General features: G+C 38.8%; 2 protein-coding genes across 4 annotated transcripts in view; one reads left to right on the top strand and one right to left on the bottom strand.

The window, feature by feature from the left end:
* The window catches only part of CCDC127 (coiled-coil domain containing 127), a 142,892-nt gene extending 132,779 nt beyond the window's left edge, over window positions 1-10,113 (bottom strand). Inside the window, exon 1 of one of the 2 annotated variants that reach the window (XM_044065117.1) lies at window positions 9,847-10,113. The gene's annotated coding sequence lies outside the window, so the exon portion shown is untranslated. Of the gene's footprint in view, window positions 1-9,654; window positions 9,803-9,846 lie in introns of those variants that run through there. The other variant, XM_044065118.1, reaches the window with a different exon arrangement.
* A 22-nt stretch (window positions 10,114-10,135) lies between these two features.
* Window positions 10,136-22,672, top strand: part of SDHA (succinate dehydrogenase complex flavoprotein subunit A) — an 803,000-nt gene continuing 790,463 nt past the window's right edge. Inside the window, exon 1 of one of the 2 annotated variants that reach the window (XM_044065115.1) lies at window positions 10,136-10,232. In XM_044065115.1, the coding sequence (XP_043921050.1) occupies window positions 10,170-10,232 (63 nt within the window). In that variant the 5' untranslated portion in view covers window positions 10,136-10,169. The remainder of the gene's footprint in view (window positions 10,233-22,672) is intronic. The other variant, XM_044065116.1, reaches the window with a different exon arrangement.

Raw genomic sequence — 22,672 nt, 5'->3', positions numbered from 1 at the left:
AGCTTGCCCGAGATTATGCTACAAAACGTAATCTGTGAAATTCAGCCCTGGTTTGTAAGTAATTTAACTGTTTTTTTACCAAAAGGATGGTACAGTGTAGGCTTCACCACCCTTAAAATGGCTTAAATTGCATGAACTTTATACACATTTCTGTTCTTTTCCAGTAGAGTACACATTGGATACATCTTTACGCTCAGTACTTTACAAACCCTTTCAACACACACTTCTGTACTAGCAGATATACAGACAACATATAGTTCCAATACATTTGTAACACAAGCATATGAATCATGTTGATATTCACAAATGACATATGATTATTTACAAAATTCCAGATAGCTGTTCTGGCAGCATCTCCTTCTGTCACACCTATATATAAATCATATTAATATTCACAAATGAAATATAAAATTCCAGCTAGCTGGGCTGGCAGTATCTCCTTTGTTACACAACAGTCATGCAGTTAAATGGCATGGCAAGTATAAGATAGTACATTGAAAATTTGGTGCAAAATGTTAAGAAATAGGGTTGCCACCTTTTCAAATGCCCAAAGTGGGACATTTTTGGCACAAACATCAGATTTTGCAGGGCAAAACATACCCATGTCCAGTACAAAGGACAGAACTTCAGCTTTTTTTGCCTAAATTAAAAGCTTATTCTTGTAGCATTTTAGTTCCTTATTCTATTTCTTATAACATTTAGGTGTTTCAGATACAGAATAATTGTTTTATGCAACTATTAAATAAAATATAGGAAATAATTTTGTCCTAAAACCTCAGGACATTTGCCATTTTTTCAATTTTTTTGCAGGACACAACTGCCCAAAGAGGGACTGTCCCTCTCAAAGTGGGGCAGGTGGTAACCCTAGTTAAGAAATGGTTGTGTTTGCAGCCTGATTGAAAAATAACATTTTTAGACAGAGCTGTGCAACAGCCACACAATTCAAGAGGTGGGGACTCAAAACTGATGTTAAAATATAAGATCTGGTATGAAAATGATAAGCCTCTCTGTATCTTAATTCCCTATTGCAAAAATAAGTGTAGAAGTAAAATGCATTGACCCTTCCAACTGGAACAGTTTTGAGTTGGTATTTTGCAAGAATGGGTAAGGAGAAAACTTGAGGGGTGATTGTGCAGTGTGTGTGTGTGTGTGTGTGTGTGTGTGTGTGTGTGTAGGGAGGTATACTGAGGGACTGATTTTATTCCTAGAAACTAAGGGATGGGTTTGTGTTTGGTGTGGAAGGTACAATGCAGTGGGTGGAGTGGTAAACATTTGCTGAGCAGATACTTATTTAGCTTGGAGTTTAAAAACAAAAACAAGAAAATATTTTGTTGATGAAAGTGGAATTGAACACCTGTACTATGACTGCTTTCATACTGTGGGGTTTGGCACTCTTGCATCTTTCGTAGCAAAACTTCTGGACACCACCACGGCAAATGCTGTATTATTAACTTTTTATTCCACCATAAAAGATAAATGAATAAAATAGTAAAGCTTGTTGTGAGCACTTTCGGGTTATATCAAACCCTTCTTCAGACAAATGGCTTTCTCTCATTTAACAAACATTTAAATAGTAGAACTTGGCGCCAAAAATCCGCCTTAAAGAAATACTAACCATTAAGAAATGTCAATATATATAACGCATTACATTTCATTGTTAACATACTTAATCCTCATGTATGTATATTATATTAAAAACAGTATTAAATAGATTTCATGTTAAAATATAAACATTATTAAGATATAAATATTAGTACAATGATTTGTACCATTATAAAACCTAAAAATACATAAGTTATTTAATGGTGCTATATCTATTCATCTTCATATAACTAATCCATTAGTTAACTATTATATTCCATAACAGCCACTCTACAAATTCAATAATAAAATACGGAAATATAAAACAAAAATAAATATCATAAGTAAATAAATTCATATATCAGTTATAGCATTCATAATAAATATCTGGAAATATATATATATATATATATATATATATATATTAATAAATTAATATACATCTTGACTTATAAAAGCATATTGAATACATATGTATGGTATCATAATTTATGTTTTAATGGTCTATTTCTCAGAAATGGTTTTATGGTTGTCCTGTCATTTAGACCTTTCCCTTTATCTGATTGCATACGAATGATCCATCTGATTTCTTCCTGCTCTGTAAAATTTTTAATGTTGCCTAATCTACTGTTTTTTAAAATCATCTCTATGACCATAAATTTAAATGTATGCTCCATCCCATTATTTAACATATGTTCTGCTAGTGCATTAGTTTCGTCTTCACGATTTATTGCATAAATATGTTCTCTTACCCTCTCTCTCAATGTTCTATTTGTTTTGCCTATATAGAAACAATTGCATTTCTGGCAACTCGCTACGTAACCTATATCTCTAGTTTTACAATCAGCATAATGCTTGAAATAATACATTCTCTTTGTATCAGGATGTATAAATTTATCAGTTGCCATCATATATGGACACGGATTACATCCTCTACATGGAAATGTTCCCTGTCTATTGGAAGAAATTTCATTTTATTATTATTTTCATAGCATAGTAGCCTTTTCAAAGATTTATTATTACGATAGCTATAACTGGGCTTAAGCCCGACTATATCTCTTATTTCTTCATTAGCATTCAATATAGCCCAATTCTTGTCTATGATTGCTTTTATGTCCTTATTGTTATTGGAGAAGGGAATATTCAATCTAACTGTAGGTGATAGTTGGCTATTACCCTTCTTCTCACTAGTCTTTATATCGGTTTTCTTCTTATAATATGGTTTCCCTTTTCCATTTCTATCTATAATTTGAGGGTCTAAGAGAACATCAGTTTCTCTACTAGAATAATCCCTCTCCAAGAATTCATTCCTCAACTTCTCCATGGTTTGAACATATTTATTGTCTTCACTTGTTAAATGTGATATTCTTCTCCCTTGGTTTATTACAATGTTCTGAAAGACATGTCCTGGATGCATGCTTGTACGATGGAGTAAATTATTTTTTCTACAATTCTTCCTATATAATGCTGTAGTAAAAGCTCCATTTTCTCTAGTAGTAACAGCATCTAAAAATTCAGTTTATATCCTTGACCATTTACCTTCAAAGATCAGAAAATTAGTGGTCGGATTAATGTATTTTATAAAACTATTTAAATCAATATCATTTCCTTTCCAAAGAAGAAATACATCATCTACAAATCTTTTATAGTACAGGATGCTATTAGCATATTCTGATTCAAAAACATATGTCTTCTCCCACTGGGCCATAGTTCTACTATTTAAATGTTTGTTTAATGAGAGAAAGCCATTTGTCTGAAGAAGGGTTTGATATAACCCAAAAAGCGCTCACAACAAGCTTTACTATTTTATTCATTTGTCTTTTATGGTGGAATAAAAAGGTAATAATACTGAATTTGCCGTGGTGGTGTCCGGAAGTTTTGCTACGAGAATACTTAATTGTTTTATCCGGACACTTTTAATCTACAACTGCTTCTTTGCTTATTTACTCTTGTATCTTTATAACATTCTGTATTAAGTGTTGCTGGGGTGAAAAACTGCATTGACTACATGGTCTGGGTGGGTCTGTGTAATTATATTTATATATATGTGTATATATATATATATATATATATATATATATATAGAGAGAGAGAGAGAGAAAAAAAAAAAAAAAATGGAATAAGGGTAGCCATTCACTGAAAAAATAAACAAACAAACCTCTGTCCCAATTTGGCTGTCTGTGGCTGCAGCAAATTAGAACACATTCTGTTTTGGTAGGAAGAAAATAACTCTGCTGTTGTGGTTTTGATACTAACAACATCTTCCACCATACCTCTCAAAAGTCCCTGACTTTAACTCACATTTTAGCTCTATCCCTCTGAAATCCTCTTAAAACTGGTGACATTTAGAGAAAAGATGGTAAATTACACTTAATATAAAATGACAATAGTAGAGTTATAGGATCATAGGAGGTTACTAGGCTAATGACACTGGGGCCCTTACAAGCCTAGCCAAGAGTTTATCCCCAAAAAAGAAACCTCAATCAGCACCTGTCACCCCTGTCGATGAGGGACAAAGGTGGAACCCGTGGGACAAATCTGTGGTTTCCCAGTCACTCATCAAGGTTGCTCATGACGAGAATTAGCGAGGTACTCTGACATGTATGGGAAGTGTATTCCAGAGACAGGGCATCCTCAGAGACAAACCTGTCTCTCCAGCAGGTTTTGTTGATGTCACATATCAGATTTAGGCCTTTCAAGTGGGTAATGCAGGAGGAGTTAGACTTACGGATATGAAGCATCTCTAGTAGGGCAGGGTCTGATATTTCCTTGTAGGCAAGACACAGATCACCTCTGAGCAATCTGTGCAATACTGAGTAGAGTGACAGTGATTTGAGTCTGTCCACATGGGTCAGGTGCTGGAGGCCACGGATTCTGTTTGTGAAGTATGTAGCCTTTCCAACTGGTGCAGGTGTTTGGAGAGGTACATACCAAAAGGAGTGTTATACTCAATTATAGGCCTAATGAGGGAGGAGTACAGAGAGGTAATAACCTCCTTTTTTTCTGGATGCAATCCCTTTACTTATGAGATGAACCAAGTAAATGGCTCTTCTGACCACTGCTGCTACATGATGGTCGAATGCGAGATCGTTGTCAACCTGAGTATCCAGATCTCTCACCACAGGTTGTGTGCTAAGGGGGTTGCCATTGATGTGGTAATCAGTAGTGGCCATGTTTTTGCTGAATGGTATGATAATACATTTCTTTGCGTTTAACTTAAGACATGACTTTGGCACCAGTCATTTGCTGTGGTGAGACCCTCTTGCAGTATCTTATCATCTGGGGAGTCAATGACAGCACCCGACTTACAGTAATCCACAGACTTGGTCAGCCACAGGCCCTTTGTATTGGCCTGGATCTCTGAGAAGTAGATGCCAAATAGTAGGGGTCTCAGGACAGATCCCTGGAGACCACTACTGACAGGTCTGCTGCTGGAGGTGGTGGCGCCTATTTTGACCTTGTGGGTCCTATCGGTGAGCCAGTTGGCCACCCACCTGACGAGACAGGGATTTATGCCAAGTTGAGTTAGCTTTTCAATGATGCCCGAGTGGGGGATTGTGTCAAAGGCCTTGACTATTCCCTCATCCAGGGTCTTGGTGGCAGTCTCAAAGAAGTCAACAAGGTTCAACAGGCAAGATCTGCCCTGACGAATCCAAACTAGCTAGGGTCAAGTGCTTGGAGATTGCCTATGTTTTTGTTTATGAGATCTATAATAATACTCTCCATGGCTTTACAGATCAGACTTGTCAAGCTAATGAAGCGATAGTTTCCAGAGTCAGTAGTGGCACTAACTTTATGTAAGGGGATGACAATGGCTACTCTCCACTTTGCTGGAATGAAGCCTGTAATTAGGCAGAGGTTGAATAGGGTGCTCAATGGCGAAGCTAGTTCTTACTGGAGATGGTGTAGAATACAGCCTGGGATACAATCAAGTCCCATGGAATCTGTGTTTTTGGTCTTAGATAGGGCCTTTAACACTTTATCTACAGGGATGTTGAATGGGCCTTTGCGGGGGATGGGGAGGTGAAATTTGCCCTGAACAAATCAGCTAGCAGGTTAGCTAAGTCAACAGGATCAGTGTAAGTGGTACAGTTAAGTACTAATTCGGAACAAATCTGGGCTTTACCATGGGGGTTCCTGATGTAGCTGAAGAAGGCTTTGTGGTTTCCTTTTGTTTCAGACACTAGTTTCAATTCATAATTGGCTTTGGAGGTTTTCATGAGTGATCTAATTTGCTTGTGGAGGCTGAGGAGGGAGCTTTTCCAATTTGGAATTTGTTCCTTTTTACCCTTGGGCAACAGTTTCTTCCTTTTGTTGTAAAGCCTGTTGATGAAAGATGTCCACCGGACAGGTTTATGCTTCCTTGATGAGCAGGTTTTAGTTCTGTTGGGTATGACTGAGTTCATGCAGTTGGACTGGTGCTTGTATACTGCACTGACGTACTGTTCAGCATAGTTGTATGCATCCTCTGAAGGGGGAGGTGGTGTGAAGCTACTGATACCCTGCCTTAGGGGGTTGTATTCAGCTCTTAATAAATTTTTTTAGCCTGGTTAAGGTTGAGGGGGGGTTGGGTGGGACAGAGATTTTGAACGAGACAGGCTGATTATCTGATCTCTCCAGGGAAGAACATATTATGGGAGTGGTGCAGCGGTCACCCATGTTGGTGAGAACCAAGTCCAGAATATTATCTCCCCTTGTGGGGGATGAGACGGGCTGGTCTTGTAGGTTAGACATGATAAAGTCAAGGAATCGTTGGGCAAGTGCATTAGTGCAGGAATTGTCCACCCAGTCTATGATGGGGTAGTTGAAGTCACCAAGGATCAGGGTGTTAGGGGTACCATAACAGAGTCAAGTAGGTCCAGGTAGGAGGAGTGGGTGTCCTGAGTCATGGAGGGGGGTCTACAGCTGGCTATAAATTGGATGGGTGTCTTTCCAACTGTCAGTTGCACCTGGAGTAATTCTAGTGCATCATGCTAGCAAACCAGTCTGGAGGTGTGTCTGTCCTTAACGAGGTATAGCCAGGTAAGGCAGGGGTGCTCTATGCAGCCCTGAACCAAGTTTCAGTGACCGCACAGACATAGGCATCTTCCAGTGTGAGGTGAGCCTCCAGTGAGTGCATTTTCAGGTTAAGGCTTCTAGCGTTAAGCAGCATGACCTTAACTTTGCTTTTTGACAGATCGTTTATGTTGGAAGATTTATCTTTGGGGCACAGCCTAAAAGAGGCACAATGGGGGAGCCAAGAGCCTTAGACAGGATCCGGAACTCCAGGGGGTGACAGGTGGAAGCCATATCTGGCAAAGCATAGAAGCCCATCAACCATGTCATCTCAGGCGGACACTTGATCCCCTTGGAAATAAACCAGAAACTAAGCCAATTGCTGAAGTCAATTTTTTTTTTGTTAGTATTGTGGTATCATGCTTGGTGAAGGTAGGATGCTGCTTAGGGCTAGGGTCATACCTGCCTGGGACACATACTCAAGACCTCAATCATGTCTCTCTTCATATAGTACAGGGAGGTACATGTCAAGTCATTCATATCAATATGGACAATGACAAAGTCATACTTGTACCGGTTATGGAGAGACTTAAGTGCGTGAATGATGTGGCAGATTCTAGCACCTGATAGACAACTGACCGTGACATTCTCCTTGTCGAGCCCGCTGAGGGGGACATCAGTGTGTCTCACTAGTCTCCAATGACTAGTACATTTGATTTACTGTTATGCCTTATAGGCTGCGTTGGTTTACTGTTATGCCTAATGAGCTGTTTTTGTGAGACACTGGTGTGTTTTGTTTGTTGTTGTGTGTGGAATGCTCAAGTGTGTTTTGGAGGTCTCTGTTGTTTAGGTAAGTTTTTATTGAGGTCCCCTGCATAGGTAGGTGTGTGTGTGCGTTTGTGTGTTGTGCTTGGCTTTGTGATGTGGGTGGTGTGGCGTTTATGCTGGAAATCTCCTCCTTGTCAGGAGTACTGACTGTGGCGCGACAGAGAATAGATTTCAGGTTACTGATGTAGATGCATTTCTCGCAAGTAGAAGAATTATGTGCTATGAGAAGAGGACTGTCCGAGAGAACGAGGCAGCTGCTACACTGTCTCAGTATGGTCATGTCGACCAGGCTGGCAGGAGAAACTGGTGGGAATTATCCAGACATGGTGTTGTAAATACTTGGCAAACTTATGGAGAGCGGGTTATGATAAGGCTTTATCCACAAGAGTGTAGATTACAAAAACTTTAAATGTAAAATAACTGGCCCGAAGCACGAGTGCTAAAACAAAAACTAAGACGCTTAGAATAGCAGATAAATCTTATCAGGCTACTAACAAGCAAGCAGTAATAAATGCAGAATAATAGCACTTGAACACTTAAGAGCACACACAACAGCAAAATAAGGTAATAAAGTAGCACATAGTTACAGTAAGAGCAGCTGAATAAAGTGTATATTTTTTTTTGACAAGTGGAGAGGGAGGAAACAGAACAAGACTAACAGACTACAGGGGTTGTCCTTCCCATATGCCCTCTCTGTACACAGTAGATACAGCTGATGAGATGGGACTGGTAGGAGTGTCTGAAATCAAAGAAACAAGGGGGGTAGTCCTTCCCAAATGATCTCACTGTACTCAGTAGAGTAAGCAAATGAGATGTGTCCAGGAGGAGTATCCAAACACAAAGTTACAGCATGGGCAGGCAATTTCAAAGCCACCAAGTTTAAAACTACAACAACACTAGGGATGGAGGGTCAGAAACAAACAGGAGAGAGACCACAATATTCAATTAATATTTAATGAAACAAATAAATAAATGCTGTACAGGTTTGTTAACTATCACTGAAACAAATGAAGTGCAAAAAAAGTATATTTAAATTGTTTTAATATCATTATTTCGAATGGCAAAATATTTGTTGTTCGAAATAACGAAGTTAAACCAAAACCAAACATTTTGAGTGTACACAATGTCGCCCCAAATGAACAACACATTTGAGACGATGTCGCCGAACATGCCATGTGACAGCCATATAGGAACTGATGCAAATCAAACTCCTGTACGACATATCACATTTTTGCAGGGGGGCAAGCCCCTCTGTACCCCCCATACCCTCTGCTGCTAATATATTCCAACTCCGAGATTGCACTACAGTGGGGATATGGATGAATTTCCAATCCCCACTATACTACGATCTCATACATATAATCTAACACACTTACGCGAATGTACTACTGCATGTGCATAAGTGTATTCGACTATCCAACTCACTTTTCATTTTGTAAATGACATTCTGATTTTTGGCAGCTTAACTGCCGACAGCATATCATTTGTACAAATGACAGTAAACCTATTTAAATCAGCTTGTATGTCCAGATAGTTGTAAATCAGTCACAGCAACAACTCTGCTACTGAGCACACACAAACACACATAAATGTAACTATACCAGAACTGTAAGACAAAGGATAGACACCCCCCCCCCCCCCCCCCCAGGCTATCAGATAAAAACAAAACTTCACAGAAGTAAAACAACCCCCACTGAAACAGGCCCAATTCTAGTGCTAAACTGGCCCCGACAAACAAACTTGCAAAGAAACAGGCCACAACATTCAATGAAGCAAATTAATAAATGCATCACAGTTTTGTTAACTTTCACTGAAATAATGCAAGTGCAAAACAGTCTACTTAAAATCAGCCTGTATGTCCAGATGGTTCACAGCCAGCCAACAGCTCTGCTACTGAGCACAAACACACAGAAAATTTGTAGACTAGTTTTACTTCAGAAATTATACATTAATTCTCTTATTCTGTCAATATCTCAAATTAAAAGTGCAATTTTAAAACGGTCCAGACCTTGATAATTTCTGGGTTTGTCCCTGATTTGTTCAGAGACATCCAGGTATACCCCATTCTGTATGATTAACTATAGGATTTATTATGATCTTACGTTGGTCTCTAGAAAAAAAGTAGAAGCAATACATTGATTAATATAACAACTTGACTCTTTCTCTTTTACACTCCATTTACACAGTGTGCATCGCCCAAACACACAAGCACGTGTTGGGCTAAGAAGTCCTGAATTCTACATAACCTACCCTTTAGTACAGTTCATGCAAAACATTCACAGTCCTGCTGTACAATCTCTGCCTCAGTATTAGAACATAAACGTTACGTCTTCTTTATCCAACAATGATCTTGCTAAACCTTGCCCACACAAACATACTTAAGACAAATTTCAAAAAGCAAAACCCACAACTATAGTAATTTAACATTTTTTTTTCACTCACTTAAAAACAATCTTTTCGTCAAGTGATCCCGGAACTACCTTACAAACTAACCAACTCAACGCCATTCGTGCAGAAAGGGGAGGTTATCGCTACGAAATTATTTTTCAAGATGACAAAAACCGCAGATTTGCTGGTATTAACAAATATAACAGTACATTCGTAATATAAACAAAAGTGAGCGACTACTTAATGACTTGACGTGTCTGCCTTTATATCCATCACAACTCCCTCGATGGCAGTGCGTCCCATAGTATTTTGCAACTGTGGTACCTTCTTAGGTTATACCACAAAAGCGCAGGCGTCGTAACATACTGTGACAAAAAATGGCTGCTCTCTGTGGTTTATCAAGAGTTGCAGGACGGTGGTTTTCATGTAGGGCTAGAACAGTGAGTTTTACATAAAATAATTTTTGTAATTACAGCGTAAGAATACTTTTTCTGCCTAGAATTATCATTGTTTTTGGTGCTGCTAAGAGACTGTCTGCAGTTTCACAGTCCGTGATGAAAGGTCAAAATTAAGTGGCACTTGTCAACTGATAACCTGCTTTGCGCTACCGTTTATTTTGAAGGCAAATCATTTGCCGTAAATGTTTTTGTATTATACTAGAATAATTGCGTTTCAAAGTGATATCTGGCATCCTTGGAAGTAGTGTAATGAATGTTTAATTTTGAATTGTGTAATTGGTCTTCATAAAAAGTGAAGGTCATTGGTACGTGATGATCTGTAGTAACAAGAGTGTTACAACATGATTTACCATGCATTGAATGCTTTACAACATATCTGCAACCAAATTGTTTATATAATTTAAATACACAACGCTATTTGTAATAAAACGTAAATGTGTAACAAAACCTGTGTGATCTATAAGTATGAACAGTAAAAACTAGTGTCACACCTACTAATATAATATAATCTCTCTAAACTTTTTAGTGTAAGCAAACAAGTGATGTTACATGCTTCATTGAGACCAGGACTAAAAAAAGCATTAAGTCTGAATTGCCAAGCTAATTCACGTTTCTCTAAAAGTAAATTCACTGGGCCACCTGTGACATCAGGCTGAACTTGATCTATTGCTTTAAACGTAAATGTATGTCTTCCCACTCCAGTATGAATGTTTGGCCAAAGAGTTGTCACTTTTATCGAGTGCATGGATATGTTCATACACTCTTATCACGGAGCCTACGCTGCAGTTTCTTTTTAATTATATGAATATATACAGCCTTGGTTGTTGATAGGAAGTTTTTTAACATGTGATGGTTTTACAACTAGTGGTGCTGCGGTAGCGTTGTCGCCTCACAGTAAGACGCTGTCCGGTTCGATTCTCAACTAGAGCGTCTTCTGTGTGGAGACATGCGTGAATGGGCGTACCTTCGTTGAAGGTTGTGCGTCAGGGCTGGTAACTCGGCACGTAAAAATCAACTACCAATCATTAGCGGACCGGAGTTCCGCTGTGGCGGCCCCTAACCAGGAAAAGCCGAAAGACACAAACATTTAAAAATATCATGAAGTTTTTTACTTTATCTGATGAAGTTGCTGTATTAACAGTGACGAAAAGTGCTTCATATTAAATTCTGTTTTGTTTTACTATTGGGCAGTTGGACTTGTTGGATTTGTTCATTTTGATTTCAACAATCATATTGCCAAAGTGGTTAAGAAATCCTATGTTGCCCATCTAATTACTAAAGGGTTTGCTTCTAGAAGTAGAGGTTATAGTTCCCCTCTACTCGTCACTCATTAGACCCATTATAGAGTACAATGCCCCATTTGGGATGTACCTCACAAGACACTTCCAACAGCTGGAAACACCACAAAAGTACCTCACCAAGAGGATTACTGGCCTCAAACATATGTCCTATGTAGCCCGATTGAAAAAACTCCGGCTGTACTCAGTGGCATATTGCTTACTCAGAGGTGATTTCTGCCTGACTTACAAAGCCATGTTCAACTCAGAATTGATGGACATGCTCCACCAAAAGAAATCCAATTCACTGTGAGCCACGCACTCTAGTGAGCTAAACCTGGCCACAACAATAAATAGAACATGCTGGAGGGATAGATTCCTGTCATAGAGACTCCCCATGCTTTGGAACAAAATTCCAGATTACATCAGGCAAAGCCCTTCATTAACACTCTTCAAGAGAAACCTTGACGAGTGGATGGGTAACAGAAAATACACCCCTGGGATCACTTCATTGGCTGTGCTTGACAGAGGATCAGTTAATTAATCAATGGGGAGGCAAAAGTCGACACACTCTGGCTAGGCTTATAAATGCCCTCGGGCAGATAGCCTAGTACCTACCTATGAACCTAGTTGATTAAACCATATGTCTAAGCAGGCTTACTGAATGTAAGCTGAAGTCCATGTGTAAAGGAATAAAAAGTGTGTACAAAAAGCATGCACAATGTAACCTATACTGTAGGTATTTTATTTTTGAAGGCTGCAGCCAGTTATCTCAGTCAGAGCAATGTTTGTCACATCTTCAAATATAATTTTTTTTTTTTTTAAATTTAAGACAAAACCGACATAGTTGTTGTCATAATACTATGTTTACAGAGAGAAAAAAAACTTGCTATCTAAACAGATTATAGATGTGTTAATAAGCAAAAATAATCATCCATACCAAGGCAATAGCAAGTAGTTACCAGTAAATCATATAAAAGTAGAATGGATTAAGTGCTATCCCAAACACGCAGGATTACTGTATGAAAACATATATCATAGGGATAGATATTGATACAGATACCCCCTTATAAAAACAACTGAAGTAAATGATACAGTACAATTTGCTTTGTTAATTACAAGGGTGAGTGATGATTCGAGAAACATATTTATGACTGACATGAGAAAGGTAAGTGGGTATGTTCTTAGAAAGACATTATTTGTAATATATACGACTATTTACAACTTGCATGCCTTTCTGTGCGGAATAAAGGGACATGAACCAACATGATTTACATTGTTTCATCAGTATTTATTGGGAAATCGGACTAGACAGTATGCACACAATGGACTCCACAGGTTTTGATGATAGAGAATGACCATTGTATGATAATTAACTAGATTGAATTAAATCAAATAGACCGCACCAATATTTCTGGAAATAGTATTTTTGTCTTTTTACTGCTAGAACAAAGCTTATGAGCAGAGATGTACTTAATTATCATTTTTTTGAATTTCTTCCAGGAGATTTTATAGGGATTTACCCAGTTTTTAGCTATAAAGTATTTGAGGAGAACACACCGTTATTAGAGTGTGTTTCTGGACTCATGTTAATGATTTAGGAATTATATTCAGGATTGTGGTTTGCCAGCAGAAGGTGGTCTTCTCATAATCCATTTTTTCAAGTTGTGCTCTAAGGAAGCACCATAGTTTTTATATGTGTTTACAGCTCCAGAAAATGTGGAGAACATCCACATGCTGGAGAGAACAAAAAGGGCAAGCTAGATTTTTGTCGCAACCAAATTTTAATAGAACTGTTGGAGTATAATATGAATTATTATTTATCATGAGCTGGGTATAAATTAAAATTTTGAAGGGGGTAAGATTAAGGGTGTTGCTAATTGCTCTATATTTGGACTTGGCTGGAATTTCTCCTTGTATGTCGTCCCAGTATTTAGAGACCATCCCCTTCGATAGCTCAGCTGGTAGAGCGAAGGACTATTGAAAAATGTTTGTCACATCTTCAGATGTTCTAGTATGAGCTGGTGCTGTTAGCAGGGTGTACATGCATACAGAACACTCATTATTATTATTATTATTATTGTTGTTTCAGTAGCCTTATGATGCACAAACTGAGGTGGATTGGTGCAAACAGGTATGTCATGCATGGTCAGGACCACAGTAAGGTAGGAAACCAAAAACCAAGTGAATTTCCCACCAAAGGTGCCTGTGTCTTGCTGCTTAGAAAATGGACAGCATCACCTCATCATATCTGCCAAGATCAGGTTATGTCACTTGTAGGTTGTGGTACTTGCCTGTCTCATCTTTTTCTCTTCTAAGTAGTGATTCCGTAGCTCCACTATGTAGTCACCAGTCCTAGAGCCCAAGACAGGAATTGTTGCATACGAATTAAGGTGGAGGTAACTCCACCACTTGCCACTACATTTTAAAATATCTCTCTTAGCAGATCTTAACTATTTCATTTGTCACCATTTTGCAGTTGTCACTGAAAGTTTGGCAACTGTTGAGTCTCAGATTTGTGTTTTGATTTCAAATACTAGACTCCTGTCTACTGATTGGAACAGCTGTGGAAGTTAGTTGTGGTTTCCTCTGTTTGTTTAGAAGGGGTAATAGTTGTAGTTACCTCTTTGTTTGTTTAGAAGGGGTAATAAAATAAAACCTTTAGTGTGGCTGTCTTTACTTTCAACAGGGTACAGAAAAATCAATGCCAGGTTTAAAACATTTTTGGTTTGGCACAGTAGGACATGGCTTTGTAAGTCAAGCAGAGCTCGGCTCTAAGTAGACGATAAGAGACTGAGAACAGCTGAAGTTTCTTGAGTCTGTCTGTGTAGGATATGTGTTTTAAGGCCTAGGATCCTTTTTGTGAGGTACTTTTGTGGCCTCTCCAGCTGTTGAAGGTGTGGTCATGTACATGCCAAACAGGGTGTTGTATTCGGTGATTGGTCTAATGAGGGATGAGTAGAGAGGGATGAAGACCTTTTTTCCTAGATGTGAAACCTTTTATGAGATGTGCCACATAGGACTTTCTGACCACAGTGGAAATGTGGTGGTTGAAGATGAGGCTTCTGTTGACCTTGGGTGCCCAGATCTCTTACGGCCCCTTCAGTGTTCAGTGGGCTCCCATCGATGTGGTAATTGGTGGGAACTGAGTTTTTTTCCATAGGGAATAACGCATTTTTTGGGGTTAAGCTTAAGGCCATGGTTACGACACTAGTCACTGGTTTCAGTGAGGCCTTTTTGTAGGATGTCTGCATCTCTTGGGGAGTTAATGACTCCTAGCTTGCAGTCATCAACAAAATCGGTTAGCCAGAGTCCCTCTTTGTTGGCCTAGACATCTGAGAAGTAGATGACAAACATGTGAGGGCCCAGGATCGAGCCCTGTGGGACTCCACTTGTGACTGATCGACAATTTGACTTGGAATCTGCAACTTGCACTCTGTGGGTCCTGTTTGTGAGCCAATTTGCAACCCACCTAGTGATATAAGGATTGATGCCTAGTTTGGTGAGTTTAGCAATGATACCCGAGTGGGGAATGGTGTCAAAGGCCTCGGTCAGGTCGAGGTAGACGGTACGCACTGCCTTACCCTCATCCACAGCCTTGGTGACTGCTTTGAAGAAGTCAGCCAGGTGCAGCAGGCAGGATCTCCCTTTGACAAAGACACTGTGTGGGTTCAAGAATTTGGAGATTGCATACTTCTTTGTTAAGCAGGTCCATGATGATGTGCTCTATAGCTTTACATACCAGACTCGTCAGGCTAATGGGGTGATAGTTCCCAGGGTCTGTAGTCGCTCCCCCTTTATGTAGAGGCATGGCTGTAGCAGTGAGCCATTCATTAGGGACAAAGCCTGAGGTAAGGCTGTGATTGAATAAGGCACACAATTGTGGTGCCAGTTTGTTTTGTAGCGCATGTAGAACACAGCCAGGGATATTATCAGGTCCCATGGACACTGTATTCTTGGCTTTGGACAATGCAGCTTTTACCTGTGGTGCAGAAATGTTGGTGCAGAAATGTTGGGTATCGGGCTTTCTTCTGGTACTGTGATAGGGCCTTTGGGGTGGGGGATAAAGTTGGCACTGAATTTGTCGGCCAGTATGTTGGCTATATCTGTTGGCTCAGTATAGGAGGTACCATTGTGCAATAACTCAGAGAAAATCTGGTCATTGCTTTGGAGGTTCTTGATATAGCTATAGAAAGCTTTGTGGTTGTTTTTGGTGTCCACCACAATTCTGCCTTCATAGCTGGCTTTAGAGAATTTGATAAGGGATCCCAAATTTTTGTTGAGGCTGATAAGGGAGTTTTTCCAGTCTTGTGACTTCATTTTTTTCTGCAACAGTTTCTTCCTTATCAGATTGACTTCCTTTTTTTTAGAGGAGGGCATCTTGGTTATATTTGGTATGGCAAGTTCAATACATTTGTGTAAGTGTTCCTAAAGTGCATTGGTGTATGATTCTGCAGTCATGCAGCTATTTTCCATTGTCATGGGTGCCGAGAAGCTAGCCACCTCTGTTTTTAGGAGCCCAAAGTCAGCTTTGGAGAAGTTTTACAGGGTTGTCACCTTTGCGGGGGGGGGGGGGGGGGTTGTAGGTAGGATGGAGATTTCCATGGTGATCAGTTTGTGGTCTGATTTAACCATTGAGAAATTGACTATAGGTGTGGAGCAACAGTCTGCCATGTTGGTGATTACCAGGTCGAGGATGTTGCTCCCTCTAATGGGGGTCATAATGAGCTGGTCCAGGGCATTGTAATCGATGAATTCCAGGAAGCATTGGACCGGTGCATTGGTACTTGAATATTTTCCCCAACTGATGGAAGCGTAGTTGAAGTCACCCAGTATAAGAGTATTGGGTTGGACATTGATTGATAGATTTCAGGGTGCATAGGAACGTGGAGTGAGAGTCTAGGGACATGTTTGGGGTTTTGTAGCAGACTATGACTTGCATCTCCGTCTTACCCAGTGTTAGTTGTACCTGGAGTATCTCAGATGCATTATGCCAGGCTACCAGTCTAGAGCTGTGCATATCCGTTATGAGTATGGAGACACCACTGCCTTTAGAGCTTTCGGCCTTATTTTGGGGCTGAAAGGTATAGAATGAGTTGTAGCCTGGAAGCGCAGGGGTGCTTTCTGCCTTTATAAACCAGGTCTCTGTTACAGCACAAATGTCGACATTCTCCCTTTTGAGGAGAGCTTCGAGCGAGTGCATCTTGAGATTTAGACTTCTAGCATTGAGCAGCATGACCTTCGGATTGCATTTGTTTGTAGCTGTTATGGTGGAATTTTGGTCTTTGGAACACTCCCTAAAAAGACACTCTAGGGGTGGCAAGAGCCTTAGCCAGTAGCCGGAATCCCTGGAGTGACAGATGCAGGCCGTCTCTGGCAAAGCATCATGGTCTGTCAGTCCTGTTCTCCCAGGCAGACAGACACTGGATCCCCTTAGAATGACACCAGAAACTTAGACAATTGTTTAAGTCAAAAACTTTCTGCTTGTGATGTGGTATTATTCTGGCTGACGGTAGAATACTGCTCAGGGCTAGGGTCATACCTGCCTGGGCCACATAATCTGAGAGTTCCATCACATCTCTTTTCATGTAGTCCAAGGAGGTACGTCTCTGGTCATTCACACCCACATGGACAATGACTGAGTCATATTTGCACTTGTTGTGGAGTGGCCTCATTGCATGTGTTATGTGGCGGATCCTGGCACCTGATAGACAACTGACTGACACCTTCTCCTTGTTCAGCCTAGTGAGTGGGATATCAGTATGCCTCACAATTGAGTCTCCTATGATTAGTACATTGGGCAAAGTGTTTTGCCTTGAAGGCTTATGTTGAGGGGCACACTGTGGTGGTGAGTTATGTGTTCTGTGGTTGGTGTTGTGTTGTGGTGGTAGAGTGCATTTCTATCTCAGGGGTCTCTGTTGTTTGGGTAAAAATTTGATAGCCTTCACGAAGCTGGGTGCATGATTTGTGTTTTTATGTGTGAGTTGTGATAGTTGGTGTTTTGGAGGGCTGAGTGTCCTATATAGTGTGTTGCAAGTGTTGACCTTCTCCTCTTGACCTAGCTAGTCCGGTCTGGGCTGGAGAGTGCACAGCTTCCAATTTGATGATATAAGTGCATCTCTCACATGTATGAGTGTTGGGAGGTAAGAGGAGAGCGTTGTCTGTGTACATACGATAGTTGCTACACTGTCTCAGAATGCCCAGGTGTACCAGGGTAGCAGGAAAAAGCACAGGAAATTGCCTGACAATCATGCCAGGAGGGGTGGTCATAACTAATAAGTACGGGTGCTGTTACTGTGTGCTACAGTAAATGCTACAAAACCCTGTTGAAGTGCAAGGCGATTTAAGCTGATTGAAGTGCAAGAAGTAAAAGAACAAGCAAGATCCAAGGAAAAAACTGAAGAGCGGACTTTCTGGCACCAGTAATAGTTTACCTCAGCTCAGAGGTGCAAGTGCAAACACTGGGCTTTTTCCATCCCTTTCAACTTTCTGGTTTAAACTGCCTAAACGACCAATAAACTACAATTTCTGGGCCATATACCACTCCTGTTGTGTTAGATAGGCAGGCTACCTAGTGCTTACCACTCCCACTGATGAGCTAGAAGGCTTCCCTCCAACACAGAAAGGCCTGGGGGGGGGGGGGGCTCAGGAACTTAAACAGTCCTGGATACAACAAATCTGTATTTGGACTAGACTAGTTGCAGGAAAGGTGGGAAACAAGCTTAGAGCTTTTTTTTTGTTTCCGTTTTTTTACAGGAAAAGCAGCTAAAACAGCAGTAAAAATTTAAATGCAGTGCAAGTTAGCGCATTTGAGTGTGTAGCAATATTTTAGGAAAATACAGTTTAAAATACAGTTAAGTTTAAAAAAAAAACTAAAAACAAGTGCAGAAAGCAGTAAATTAGGAAAAAAATCAAAATGGAGGCACTTAGAGTATCTCTCTGTCATTCCTGTTGCTCTTGCAGTCTGCAGGACGCCAATACTGGATCCGCAGAGCTTAAACAAGCAAAAACCCCCGCAAATGCGGACTTTTAAACCAGAAAGTTGAATAGATGGAAAAACTGTCCAAACAGCCAATAAACTACATTTTCTGGGCCAGAAACAACTCCTATTAATCACTCTATAGCCTATCTACCACAAGAGAACTCCTACAATCCTAGATAACATTGACCTTAAGATAAAGCTAATTATAAAATACATTTTCTTTTAGTTTGTTATTGTTACACATAGGTCTTTATATTGGTTAACCTTCTCCAAGAGTACCCCATCTAAAGCATATAGGTATTGGTTGTCTTGTCTAAACATGAGCATTAAAATACACTTGTCATTAAATTCAGTTTTATTGGTTGTTGCCCAACTCTGCAAGCCTTCCATTTTTTTTTAACTTTGCATTGATCTCTTAAGTTTGTCACCATGCAGCCTGTTTTTGGTGTCATTAGGAAATTTTTGTGTCCAGCATGTACCTAGTATTGGCATGGTTGGCATTGTAAAGTTAAAAAAAAATTGGTCCAATAGCGAAGTCTTGAGTAATTCCCCAGTTATTGCTGAAATATTCAGATTTAACATTTCTAATTCTCTTTCTGCTGTCTGAGTGTTGGCCATAGTTGGACTCATTGGGTTATATAGCTGTTTATACTGCAGGTATGTATAACCTGAATAATGCCTTACTGAAGGAATATATCAAATAATTTTACCAAATACATGAAAATTAGGGTCTGTGTCAGGTTACTGAATGACATTAAATTGAAAGGTGTATGGCTGAAAAATATTGCTGAAAACTACTTTTTGATTATTTACAAAAACTAGCAAAGAAATAACACTTGAAAATAAACACTAAATGAAGAACAAACCACACTGGAATCCAAGTTAAAAGTTAGCGCTTTCGTTTACTATATTAAGCAAACTTCATCAGACAAAATTGAATGATGGTTGTATTTTCATTCAATTTTGTCTGATGAAGTTCATAGGTTCATAGGTTCATAGGTTAGTACTAGGCTAACTGCCCTTGCGAGCCATTTTAAGCCTAGCCAGTTATCCCCTGTGAGATTCAAACCCTGTACCTTGTGTTTGTAAGGCAAACACCTTAACCATTAAGCCACCCTCCCAACATTTGCTTAATATAGTAAACAAAAGCACTAACTTAACTTGGATTCCAGTGTGATTTGTTTTTCATTTAGTGTTTACTTTTTGATTATCTTTGAGGTTGCACTTTTCCCATTGTTGTGTAACCTTGGACCTGGTGTGTGTACTTTTGTATGAATAAAATTGTGGGATGTGATGTGTCCCCCCTCACACACACACACACACACACACACACACACAGGGCAGGTTTGTTTGAGTTTGGCCAAAAGTGTGTTCTTTACCAAACGTTTAATGTTTTGTGGTTTTAAAGCCTTTCAGCAACTCGGCATTATGCTGAATATTATGTCTAATTAAATCTTGTTGCATACATGTATAACTTGTCTTATAGAATGTTATCATATTGATAACTACGCAATCTAGCCTCGGTAAAGCTGTGTTAGTAGAGATCTTTATCCCAGTTGTGCGTATCTGTTTTAAAATTACCATTTCAAATGTTTTTTTTAGAATGCATACAAGACTTTATTGTTCTATAATTTCTGGATTTATTCCCTTGGTCAAGGTTCTATCCATTTTCCAGATTCTAGGAACTTGCCCATTATGGAATAGACATTGAAAGTCATAGGTAGTGTTGGGCAGTAACTGTTTACTGATTTGTTTTATACAGTACACATTTAGTCGGTCTGAGACTTCTACATAGTCTGGTCTTACTCTGCCTATTGCCTTTTTTACTACTTCCACTATAACAGTTTGACGGTCAGTTTGATTTATCTCTTACTATATTCATCTTACTCACAGAATTCCTACCTTGTGTAGCTGAATATTTTATAAAAATTCCAGTAATTTCACCCAGGTCATACATCAGTGTTCTTCACTCTTATTGATGCAATTTTGACATTTTCAATATTATAATATCTGATATAGCGAGTGTTTATTTGTTTGTTGTCTAATGCATACTTTGCTAACCTTAGCATGTATGTTCTCTTTGCTTTTGTAATCTCCTTTCTATATATTAGGGAGATCATCTTATAGGTTCATAGTTTGTTACTAGGCTAGTGACGACTAGAAACCTAGTTACGCACGCCAAACTATTTCAGTCCCGAGTATCATAGGTATCTATGCAGTGTTGGGGGAAGGTTAATAGGGACATAATTAAGGATTTGTAGAGGAGATGTTAGGATTATACTTTTCTGTTGACAGCCCCTGTCCATAATGGACATTGGGGCCAGATCAGAGGTAAATTTACAAATTCCCATACCGTTGTCAAGGTTTCATTTGAATAGGGTCATGCAGTTTTTTGGCATAGAGTTTTAGGTCCATGGCTCTGGCACCAGTCATGGTCTGTGTTAATTCATTACAGCCAAGTGACTCCTCCAGGTACCTCTACAATTGGATCCCACTGATGCGTCGAGGCATCAGATATTGCTTATTCGTGAATGCCATGTTACATACAAAGTATTAAAAGATTTTACCTTAAAGCTTAGATAACGGCAAACACAACTGTATTAATAGCTGACCTCTGTCTTGTGCGGGTGGAGAAATTTTTTTTTTTAATATAAATTAATATTATACAGTCATAGATTTGCAATAAAAAAGTGTAGTATCAAAACGCGTAGGAACATCCAGTATACCACAATAGAAGATAAATACCATACGAAACACGCTGACAGCACTTGTAGAGGACAAACCATTTAATTGGAGATAAAAAATGAGCGCTTTCGCGTGGACATCCACGCTTCATCAGATATTATACTGAATCTGTCTTCTGAGTTTAAATACAGTTGTTGAAGGCGGGAAAGCCTGCTCATTAAACAATTAACTATTTTAACAATCAAATTTAAAACAAACTTTTTATTTCTTTAAAGGGCCTGTCACTTGGATATAAATTTATGTAGTGACAGCAAGCATTTTTCTTCCTATGCCCTTTAAAAATAACGCTAAAAATAACACTAAAAATAATTATATGCAAACTGGTTAAAATATGATAGGACTAAATAGTTGAGAGCATTTTGTTGTCATGTCTCTCATATAAAACAAATACATTAACCATTCTAATAACAGTAAATGCTAATATAAATGAATTTAACCATTTTAAATAAAGCTAATGAAACATTCAAATATTAATCATATGTACAAAATATGCACCTAAATGTGTCAATATATCACTACATATCATGATGGTGTGACATTTAAATATAACTCATAAAGATGCAGAATAAATTTTATAAAACTATGCATATGAAGACCAGACAAGTCAGACTATCATATGGTGCATATATAATGCTGTATAAAACACATATAATGTCTTAATCATATGTATTTATTCTCCTTACATTTCCCTAACCTACAATATTCAACAGTTTGATATGATCAATATACATATTAATTATTACATGTGTATTAAAGTGAACAAACAATTAAATAGATAAATAATTAAATAAATAGATTAATTTCAGTTATTAATCAAACGAATTCTAAAATAGTAACATAGCTCTAAATAAATAGTCTGTGATATAAATATGCATATAGAACACTTATGTAAATACTCTATTTATTAAATATATATATTTAACTGTTGAAAGTATATTGATTGGATAATCTCAGTTGGATAATATTGAACAAAAAGTTATATAGGGGACACATAAAGAACCTAATGTCTATTTCTTAGACACTAGTGCTGGTTTAATTGAAACATGGTTATTGATTCCTGGTTCTTTGTGTGCACCTAACCTTAATATCCAGTTGAGTTCCATAAGTGCAAGATAATTCTCTTTATCTCCACCTCTATCATCCTGTTTTACTTTTTGTAGGACCCTGAAGCTGAATGTGTGTATGGGGAACTCTATGATGTGTTTCGCCAGAGCATTGGTGTCAATGGCCTTGCGTATATCATATAAATGATTGTAAATACGCTCCTGTAGTTTCCTCTTTGTTAGTCCTACATAAAATGCCTTACATTTGTTACAGGTTGCGAGATATATCAAATTGGAAGTATTACAAGTAGCTCGAAAATGTGGTTTAAAAACATAATCATTGTTAGGATGTTGAAAATGTTGTGTTTTTGTGAT

The sequence above is a fragment of the Protopterus annectens genome, chromosome 3.part0, assembly GCF_019279795.1.
Source record: "Protopterus annectens isolate FY-2018-M chromosome 3.part0, PAN1.0, whole genome shotgun sequence".
In the NCBI taxonomy this organism is placed as follows: domain Eukaryota; kingdom Metazoa; phylum Chordata; order Ceratodontiformes; family Protopteridae; genus Protopterus; species Protopterus annectens.
Note: the sequence above shows the minus strand (reverse complement) of the source record. Positions and strands in the feature narration are given on the sequence as shown.